The sequence below is a fragment of the Telmatherina bonti genome, assembly GCF_933228915.1.
Source record: "Telmatherina bonti genome assembly, chromosome: 17".
Classification (NCBI taxonomy): domain Eukaryota; kingdom Metazoa; phylum Chordata; class Actinopteri; order Atheriniformes; family Telmatherinidae; genus Telmatherina; species Telmatherina bonti.
Genome location: NC_136615.1, coordinates 36,890,790 through 36,902,048, shown reverse-complemented (window position 1 = coordinate 36,902,048; position 11,259 = coordinate 36,890,790). Strand labels below are relative to the sequence as shown.

The 11,259-nt window shown below is 40.0% G+C and overlaps 1 protein-coding gene across 1 annotated transcript in view; it reads left to right on the top strand.

Moving 5' to 3' along the window:
• The window catches only part of dcc (DCC netrin 1 receptor), a gene marked incomplete at both ends in the record, with an annotated part of 355,940 nt that overhangs the window by 235,787 nt on the left and 108,894 nt on the right, over nucleotides 1–11,259 (top strand). Inside the window, 2 exons of the mRNA XM_079256415.1 lie at nucleotides 4,401–4,511; nucleotides 10,798–10,992. Coding sequence (XP_079112541.1) covers nucleotides 4,401–4,511; nucleotides 10,798–10,992 — 306 coding nt within the window. The remainder of the gene's footprint in view (nucleotides 1–4,400; nucleotides 4,512–10,797; nucleotides 10,993–11,259) is intronic.

The window sequence follows — 11,259 nt, the reverse complement described above, 5'->3', positions numbered from 1 at the left end:
GTCTGTCTAACTGTCTGTCTTTCCAACTGTATAACTGTCTGTCTGTCTTTCGTTCTGTCTGTCTAACTGACTGTCTGTATGCCTTTCTGTCTAACTCTCTGTCTGTCTGTCTGTCTAACTGTCTGTGTGTCTGTCTGTCGGTCTCACTGTCTGTCTATCTAACTGTCTGTCTTTCCTTCTGTATGTCTAACTGTCTGTCTGTCTAACTGTCTGTCTAACTGTCTGTCTGTCTGTCTGTCTGTCTGTCTGTCTGTCTGTCGGTCGGTCTAACTGTCTCTCTGTCTAACTGTCTGCCTGTCTATCTAACTGTCTAACCTTCTGTCTTTCTAACTGTCTGTCTGTATGTCTCAATGTCTGTCTGTCTAGCTGTCTCACTGTCTCACTGTCTGTCGGTCTAACTTTCTGTCTGTCTGTCTAACTGTCTGTCTGTCCAACTGTATAACTGTCTGTCTGTCTGTCTGTCTGTCTAACTGTCTGTCTGTCGGTCTAACTGTTTGTCTTTCTAATTGTCTCACTGTCTGTCTGTCCTTCTTTCTCTCTGTCTGTCTGTCTGTCTTCCTGTCTTTCTGTCTAACTGTCTGTCTGTCTGTCCAACTGTCTGTCTCTCTGTCTGTCTCTCTGTCTGTTGGTCTAACTGTCTGTCTGTCTGTCTGTCTTTCCTTCTGTCTGTCTAACTGTCTGTATTTCTAACTGTCTAACTGTCTGTCTGTCTGTCCAACTGTCTGTCTCACTGTATGTCTGTCTAACTGTCTGTCTTTCCAACTGTATAACTGTCTGTCTGTCGGTCTGTCTGTCTGTCTTTCTAACTGTCTGTCTGTCTGTCTGTCTGTCGGTCGGTCTAGCTGTCTGTCTATCTAACTGTCTGTCTGTCTTTCTGTCTCTCTGTCTAACTGTCTGCCTGTCTATCTAACTGTCTAACTGTCTGTCTGTCCAGCTGTCTAACTCTATCTGTCTGTCTGTCTAACTGTCTGTCTGTCCAACTTTCTATCTCTCTGTCTGTCTGTCGGTCTAACTGTCTGTCTTTCTAACTGTCTCACTGTCTGTCTCTCCTTTTTTCTCTCTGTCTGTCTGTCTGTCTTCCTCTCTGTCTGTCTAACTGTCTGTCTGTCTGTCCAACTGTCTGTCTCTCTGTCTAACTGTCTGTCTGTCCAACTGTATAACTGTCTGTCTGTCTGTCTGTCTTTCCTTCTGTCTGTCTGACTGTCTGTATTTCTAACTGTCCAACTGTCTGTCTGTCTGTCCAACTGTCTGTCTCTCTTTCTGTCTGTCTAACTGTCTGTCTGTCTAACTGTCTGTCTGTCTCTCTTTCTGTCTGTCTAACTGTCTGTCTGTCTAACTGTCTGTCTTTCCAACTGTATAACTGTCTATCTGTCGGTCTTTCTGTCTCTCTGTCTAACTGTCTGTCTGTCTAACTGTCTGTCTTTCTAACTGTCTGTCTGTCTGTCTGTCGGTCTTTCTGTCTCTCTGTCTAACTGTCTGTCTGTCTAACTGTCTGTCTTTCTAACTGTCTGTCTGTCTGTCTGTCTTCCTGTCTTTCTGTCTAACTGTCTGTCTGTCTGTCCAACTGTCTGTCTCTCTGTCTGTCTCTCTGTCTGTTGGTCTAACTGTCTGTCTGTCCAACTGTATAACTGTCTGTCTGTCTGTCTGTCTTTCCTTCTGTCTGTCTAACTGTCTGTATTTCTAACTGTCTAACTGTCTGTCTGTCTGTCCAACTGTCTGTCTCACTGTATGTCTGTCTAACTGTCTGTCTTTCCAACTGTATAACTGTCTGTCGGTCGGTCTAGCTGTCTGTCTATCTAACTGTCTGTCTGTCTTTCTGTCTCTCTGTCTAACTGTCTGCCTGTCTATCTAACTGTCTAACTGTCTGTCTGTCCAGCTGTCTAACTCTATCTGTCTGTCTGTCTAACTGTCTGTCTGTCCAACTTTCTATCTCTCTGTCTGTCTGTCGGTCTAACTGTCTGTCTTTCTAACTGTCTCACTGTCTGTCTCTCCTTTTTTCTCTCTGTCTGTCTGTCTGTCTTCCTCTCTGTCTGTCTAACTGTCTGTCTGTCTGTCCAACTGTCTGTCTCTCTGTCTAACTGTCTGTCTGTCCAACTGTATAACTGTCTGTCTGTCTGTCTGTCTTTCCTTCTGTCTGTCTGACTGTCTGTATTTCTAACTGTCCAACTGTCTGTCTGTCTGTCCAACTGTCTGTCTCTCTTTCTGTCTGTCTAACTGTCTGTCTGTCTAACTGTCTGTCTTTCTAACTGTCTGTCTGTCTGTCTGTCGGTCTTTCTGTCTCTCTGTCTAACTGTCTGTCTGTCTAACTGTCTGTCTTTCTAACTGTCTGTCTGTCTGTCTGTCTCTCTGTCTAACTGTCTGTCTGTCTGCCTGTCCCTCTGTCTGTCTAACTCTATGTCTATCTGTCGGTCTAACTGTCTGTCTGTCTCTCTTTCTGTCTGTCTGTCTGTCTGTCTAACTGTGTGTCTGTCTAACTGTCTCTCTGTCTGTCTGTCTAACTGTGTGTCTGTCTAACTGTCTGTCTTTCTGTCGGTCTAACTTTCTGTCTATCTAACTCTCTTTCTTTCCTTCTGTCTCTCAGTCTAACTGTCTAACTGTCTGTCTGTCTTCCTGTCTGTCTGTCTAACTGTCTGTCTGTCTTCCTGTCTCTCTGTCTAACTTTCTGTCTGTCTATCTAACTGTCTGTCTGTCTATCTAACTGTCTGTCTGTCTAACTTTCTGTCTGTCTATCTAACTGTCTGTCTGTCTATCTAACTGTCTGTCTGTCTAACTGTCTGTCTAACTGTCTGTATGTCTAACAGTCTGTCTAACTGTCTCACTGTCTCACTGCCTGTCTATCTAACTGTCTGTCTGTCTATCTGTCTGTCTAACCGTCTGTCTGTCTGTCTTTCTGTCTAATTGTCTGTCTTTCTAACTGTCTCATTGTCTGTCTGTCCTTCTGTCTCTCTGTCTTACTGTCTGTCTGTCCAACTGTCCGTCTCTCTGTCTGTCTGTCTAAATGTCTGTCCCTCTGTCTGTCTAACTGTCATTCTGTCTGTCTGTCTTTCTGTCTGTCTGTCGGTCTAACTGTCTAACTGTCTGTCTAACTGTCTGTCTGTCTAACTGTCTGTCTGTCTTTCTGTCTGTCTTTCTAACTGTCTGTCTGTCTTTCTGTCTAACTGTCTGTCTGTCTTTCTGTATGTCTAACTGTCTAACTGTCTGTCTAAATGTATGTCTAACTGTCTAACTGTTTGTCTGTCGTGTCTAACTGTCTATCTCTCTGTCTGTCTGTCTAACTGTCTGTCTGTCTTTCTGTATGTCTAACTGTCTAACTGTCTGTCTAAATGTATGTCTAACTGTCTAACTGTCTGTCTGTCTTTCTGTATGTCTAACTGTCTAACTGTCTGTCTAAATGTATGTCTAACTGTCTAACTGTCTGTCTGTCTTTCTGTCTAACGTTCTGTCTGTCTGTCTGTGTAAATGTCTGTCTAACTGTATGTCTAACTGTCTAACTGTCTGTCTGTCTTTCTGTATGTCTAACTGTCTAACTGTCTGTCTAAATGTATGTCTAACTGTCTGTCTGTCTTTCTGTCTAACGTTCTGTCTGTCTGTCTGTGTAAATGTCTGTCTAACTGTATGTTTAACTGTCTAACTGTCTGTCTGTCTGTCTGTCTATCTGTCTTTTTAACTGTCTGCCTGTCCAACTGTATAACTGTCTGTCTGTCTGAATGTCTGTCTCCAGTACTATTAGAACTGGCACCAGCTTTAGTTTTTCTAGCGATGCCTCCATGTATTGATCGGTGATAAAGTCATGTGATACAGCAGATCTCTCTCTGAACTGGAAATGTTTCAGAACATCCAGAGTTTTCTGTGACAGTAAATTACTGATCTGGTTTTTCATGACAGCATCAGAATTCCACCGCAAGCTCGCTGAGGTAGAACCTCATGACTTTTACTGTTGCTAGGAGACCAGTCATCACCCTCGGGAGGCAAATCATCCCTCCAGAATCAGAGATGCTGATTGGTTCGAAGGTTCTCCATCACCGTGTCACCCACTCTTCATCTGCACTCATCATCTTCCTCATCGTCTCCCTTCACGTCTCTCTGATTTCTCAGAAACTTCAGAAACCTCCCCTCTCCTCCCTTCTCCTGCCCTCACCTCTCCTCCCTTCTCCTTTCCTTCCCCCCCTCCAGCCTGTGTTTCCAGCAGGTCTGCATGTGGCGCCCCATGCTGGTGGAACCAGGTTCTGGAGACGTTCTGCTGTTTGTTGTTTTCTTGTGACCTTGGCGCTTTCAGGGTTAAAACAAGCTTTTTTTTTTTTTACAACTCTAAATATATCCCTCTAAATGTTTTTCAGATGCAGTTTCTTTAGATTTCCAGTGAACATGTGATGACATGCTGCTTTCTGTTCCCCATCCAGGCCTGGAGAGAGGCAGCCAGTACAGCTTCCAGGTAGCAGCAATGACCGTGAATGGAACTGGTCCTGCCAGCGAGTGGACCACAGCAGAGACGCCGGAGAACGATCTGGATGGTGAGTCTGTTCCTTCCCACTCCATTTGATCCACGTCATCCAGGGGGGTCCAAGGTCGGTCCTGGAGGCCGCTGTCCTACAGGTTTTCCATGTGTCCCTGCTGCAACGCAAGCTGGACCGTACATGTTCCTTCCTCCACCATCCCCAAATGTATTCATGTTTACCTGGAGAAGAGCTGAAGCTGGATGGGGTGAAAGTCTCATCTCCAGGGAGAAGGGAGGAAAGGAGGAGAGGCCAGAGAGAGATGGGCGGAAGTTAACAACAAGAGGAAGTGCAGAAAAAAGATCTGTGGTTGGATTGCAGAGTTTCACTGATACTTCTATAGCCTCTTGCACACATGATCATACATTCTTATGTTTACTGACATGCTTTATTACATATACCTGTACATAAATCCAAACATCCACGTGGAAGTGTCAAAAGGACTGAAAGCCAAACCGCATGTTGAGATGTGTGAATGAGAATAGTTGTGTGTGTAAAGAGAATAAATTCTCACTTTATTTTAGGTTGTTATTGATGAGGAAAGTCGCGGAAATCTGAACCTGACCCGTCGTCCTTGTTAAACGGGAACATGGTGGACCAGGAGACTTCGGTAGCGTTAGAAAGCTGTTCACAGATTCAGCGTTTCTGTATTATTAACTCATCAGTGGAACATTGATTTTACAAAACCAACACAACACCGTAATCAGAGCAAGATATACTGTGAGCTACAATCACATTTTCCTCCAAAAGATCCGTCGTCTGACCTGAAGACAGTGCTTCGTAATGTCCTAAACACATCTCACTGCATGAGTAAAAAGAATTTTTAATGTCCGCCACGTTTCATTTACTTCCACAAAAAACCCCTCCACTACGCTACAGCCTTGAGGGGAATGTTCTCTGATCGCCATTCCCCAAAACAGGATAAATGAAGAGGGTTGTGTCAGGGATGACATCCGACGTAAAAATATGTAAATTTACCCGAGTGATGATTTTCTGTGGTGAAAAGGAAAAACAACATATACATCGTCATGCTAAAGCCTAAACTAAAAACAACCTTTACATCGTCACGCCAAAGCCGAAACTAAAAAGAACAACATAAACATCATCATGCTAAATCCGAATTTAAAAACAACATTTACATCATCATGCTAAAGCCGAAACTAAAAACAAAAACATAAACATTGTCATACTAAAACTGAAACTAAAAACAACCTTTACATCGTCACGCCAAAGCCGAAACTAAAAAGAACAACATAAACATCATCATGCTAATGCCGAAACTAAAAACAATATAAACATCGTCATGCTAAATCCGAATTTAAAAACAACATTTACATCATCATGCTAAAGCCGAAACTAAAAACAAAAACATAAACATTGTCATACTAAAACTGAAACTAAAAACAAAAACATAAACATTGTCATACTAAAACTGAAACTAAAAACAAAAACATAAACATTGTCATACTAAAACTGAAACTAAAAACAAAAACATAAACATTGTCATACTAAAACTGAAACTAAAAACAAAAACATAAACATTGTCATACTAAAACTGAAACTAAAAACAAAAACATAAACATTGTCATACTAAAACTGAAACTAAAAAACAACAACATTTACATCGTCATGCTAAAGCCAAAACTAAAAACAACATTTACATTGTCATGATGAAGGCGAAACTAAAATCAACAAAAACATTGTCATGCTAAAAACAAAACTAAAAACAACAACATTTACATCGTCATGCTAATGCTGAAACTATAAACAACAACATTTACATTGTCATGATAAAGCCAAAACTAAAAACAAGGGAAACATTGTCATGATGAAGCCGAAACTAAAAACAACATTTACATCATCATGCTAAAGCCAAAACTAAAAACAACAAGATATACATTGTCATGCTAAAGCCGAAACTAAATACAACATAAACATCGTCATGCTCTAGCCAAAACTAAAAACAACAACATTTACATAGTCATGCTAAAGCCAAAACTAAAAACAACATGAACATCGTCATGCTAAAGACGAAACTAAAAGCATTTACATTGTCATGATGAAGGTGAAACTAAAATCAACATAAAAATCATCATACTGAAGCCGAAAATAAAAAAAAACATAAACATCGTCATGCCAAAGCCGAAACTAAAAACAACAACATAAACATCCTCATGCTAAAGCCGAAACTAAAAACAACATGAACATCGTCATGCTAAAGACGAAACTAAAAGCATTTACATTGTCATGATGAAGGTGAAACTAAAATCAACATAAAAATCATCATACTGAAGCCGAAAATAAAAAAAAAAACATAAACATCGTCATGCCAAAGCCGAAACTAGAAACAACAACATAAACATCGTCAAGCTAAAACCGAAACTAAAAACAACAACATAAACATTGTCACGCTATAGCCAAAACTAAAAACAACATTTACATCATCATGCTGAAGCCGAAACTAAAAAACAACATAAACATTGTCATGCTGAAACTGAAACTAAAAAAACATAAACATCGTCATGCTAAAGCCGAAGTTAAAAACAGCAACATTTACATCGTCGTGATGAAGCCAAAACTAAAGACAACAAGATAAACATCGTCATGCTAAAGCCGAAACTAAAAACAACATAAACATCGTCATGCTCATGCCAAAACTAGAAACAACATAAACATCGTCACGCTAAAGCCGAAACTAGAAACAACATAAACATCGTCATGCTCAGGCCGAAACTAAAAACAACAACATAAACATCCTCATGCTAAAGCCGAAAGTAAAAACAACATAAACATCGTCATGCTCATGCCAAAACTAGAAACAACATAAACATCGTCATGCTAAAGCCGAAACTAGAAACAACATAAACATCGTCACGCTAAAGCCGAAACTAAAAACAACATAAACATCGTCATGCTCAGGCCGAAACTAAAAACAACAACATAAACATCCTCATGCTAAAGCCGAAAGTAAAAACAACATGAACATCGTCATGCTGATGCCAAATCTAAAAACAACAACATAAACATCGTCATGCTAAAGCCGAAACTAAAAACAACAACATGAACATCGTCATGCTATAGCCAAAACTAAAAACAACATTTACATCATCATGCTGAAGCCGAAACTAAAAAACAACATAAACATTGTCATGCTGAAACTGAAACTAAAAAAAACATAAACATCGTCATGCTAAAGCCGAAGTTAAAAACAGCAACATTTACATCGTCGTGATGAAGCCAAAACTAAAGACAACAAGATAAACATCGTCATGCTAAAGCCGAAACTAAAAACAACATAAACATCGTCATGCTCATGCCAAAACTAGAAACAACATAAACATCGTCACGCTAAAGCCGAAACTAGAAACAACATAAACATCGTCACGCCAAAGCCGAAACTAAAAACAACATAAACATCGTCATGCTCATGCCAAAACTAGAAACAACATAAACATCGTCACGCTAAAGCCGAAACTAGAAACAACATAAACATCGTCATGCTAAAGCCGAAACTAAAAACAACATAAACATCGTCATGCTCATGCCAAAACTAGAAACAACATAAACATCGTCACGCTAAAGCCGAAACTAAAAACAACATAAACATCGTCATGCTCAGGCCGAAACTAAAAACAACAACATAAACATCCTCATGCTAAAGCCGAAAGTAAAAACAACATGAACATCGTCATGCTGATGCCAAATCTAAAAACAACAACATAAACATCGTCATGATAAAGCCGAAGCTAAAAACAACAACATGAACATCGTCATGCTAAAGCCGAAACTAAAAACAACAACATAAACATCGTCATGATAAAGCCGAAACTAAAAACAACAACATAAACATCGTCATGCTAAAGCCGAAACTAAAAACAACAACATAAACATCGTCATGCTAAAGCCGAAACTAAAAACAACAACATAAACATCGTCATGCTAAAGCCGAAACTAAAAACAACATAAACATCGTCATGCTAAAGCCGAAACTAAAAACAACAACATAAACATCGTCATGCTAAAGCCGAAACTAAAAACAACAACATAAACATCGTCATGATGAAGCCAAAACTAAAAACAACAACATAAACATCGTCATGATGAAGCCAAAACTAAAAACAACAACATAAACATCGTCATGATGAAGTCGAAGCTAAAAACAACAACATAAACATCGTCATGATGAAGTCGAAGCTAAAAACAACAACATAAACATCGTCATGATAAAGCCGAAACTAAAAACAACAACATAAACATCGTCATGATGAAGCCAAAACTAAAAACAACAACATAAACATCGTCATGATGAAGTCGAAGCTAAAAACAACAACATAAACATCGTCATGATGAAGTCGAAGCTAAAAACAACAACATGAACATCGTCATGCTAAAGCCGAAACTAAAAACAACAACATAAACATCGTCATGATAAAGCCGAAACTAAAAACAACAACATAAACATCGTCATGCTAAAGCCGAAACTAAAAACAACAACATAAACATCGTCATGCTAAAGCCGAAACTAAAAACAACAACATAAACATCGTCATGCTAAAGCCGAAACTAAAAACAACATAAACATCGTCATGCTAAAGCCGAAACTAAAAACAACAACATAAACATCGTCATGATGAAGCCAAAACTAAAAACAACAACATAAACATCGTCATGATGAAGCCAAAACTAAAAACAACAACATAAACATCGTCATGATGAAGTCGAAGCTAAAAACAACAACATAAACATCGTCATGATGAAGTCGAAGCTAAAAACAACAACATAAACATCGTCATGATAAAGCCGAAACTAAAAACAACAACATAAACATCGTCATGATGAAGCCAAAACTAAAAACAACAACATAAACATCGTCATGATGAAGTCGAAGCTAAAAACAACAACATAAACATCGTCATGATGAAGTCGAAGCTAAAAACAACAACATAAACATCGTCATGCTAAAGCCGAAACTAAAAAAAAACAAACATTTACATCGTCATGATGAAGCCAAAACTAAAAACAACAATTACATTGTCATGATGAATCCAAAACTAAAAAAAAACATGATAAACATTGTCATGCTAAAGCCGAAACTAAAAACAACAACATAAACATCGTCATGATGAAGCCGAAACTAAAAACAACCCTAACCAACCTTCTAACTGACCCTCTGTCCTCTACCCAATCGTCTAACGGAGCCACAATCGGACCCTCTACCCATGCGTATAACTAACCTTCTACCAAACCCTTTACCCAACCTGACCATCTACCCAACTCTCTAGCAACTCTCTACCCAACCCTCTAATTGACGCTCTAACCAACCTTCTACTCATCAAACCCTGTTTCTGACTCTCTACCCAACCCTCTACCTGACCCACTATTTGACCCTCTTCCCAAAATTATAACCAACCTTTAACTGACCCATGATTTGATCCTCTACCCAACCGTATTATCAACACTTTAACAATCCTTTACCAAACCCACTATCTGACCATCTATCCAACTCTCTAAAAACTCTCCACCCAACCCTCAAACCGAGCCTCTCACCAGTCTTCTTACCGACACGCTACGAAACCCTCAAACTGGCCCACTATTCGACCCTCTTACCTACACATTAACCAACCCTCCAACTGTCCCACTCTTTAACCCTTTACCCAACTCTCCTACAATGAGAATTTTCACGATGTAGGAATGCACCATCTACAGGTTTAAGAAATAGTCAAATTAAAATGTGTGGGTTTTATTGTGAATTTATTTATTAACCAGCATCATTTTAAAATTAACAATTTACAATTTTGTAGCCTAAACACATTTATTACATTTGAAGATGTCTGACCATATGTTTAAACCAACATCAGTATGTATATGGATAAATGCAGAAACAGACATTATTGAATAAAGCCAACCAACAAGAAAAACATGATAATACTCCAAATAATCATTAAAAAGCACTAACCTGAGGCTAATACTCAGGACCACAATGTTCTGTTCAGTACAAACAAACACATCCATGCTAACTGTGTTTGTAGCCTGGGATAGAGAGACACACAAATCTCATTTCAATAGATTATCACTCAGTGAAGTGATATTAAGCTTCTCCCTTTGAGGACTGAGAGCTCAGTAAGCTGATCTAATCTGATCCTGAGGAGGAACACAAAGTGTCAGTTCTTGTAGGAGCTCATTGCACCGCTTAAACAGTTAGCATGTGTTAGCCACAGCTGCTGTGAGCATCTGTTCAACATGGTGACATTGATTGGATCCTCTGTGTCTGCTGCTTTGCTGATATTTCTTTTTTCTCCGACAGAGAGTCAGGTGCCTGACCAGCCCAGCTCTTTGCACGTCAGACCCCTTCCCAACAGCATCATCATGTCCTGGACTCCACCGCTCAGCCCCAACATCCTGGTGCGAGGTTACATCATCGGTTATGGAGTGGGGAGTCCGTATGCTGAGACGGTTCGGGTGGACAACAAGCAAAGATACTACTCCATAGAAAATCTGGGTAAGGAGTCAGGAATGGACTCGCAGCTCTGAGAACAACAGGAAACCATGAGCTTCATGGCAACGAAACTTTGCTGCCGTTTCAGTGGCGTCTGGTTGGGGTTGCATTAACGTCCAGGAAACAAAGAATCCATGTCGTAGTGTTCAGCCGCACATATGACGTCCAAGTGGTCACATGTCTCTGGTTCCTCCTCCTCATACTGGTCTCCAGTCTGGTTCCTCCTCTTCATACTGGTCTCCAGTCTGGTTCCTCCTCCTCATACTGGTC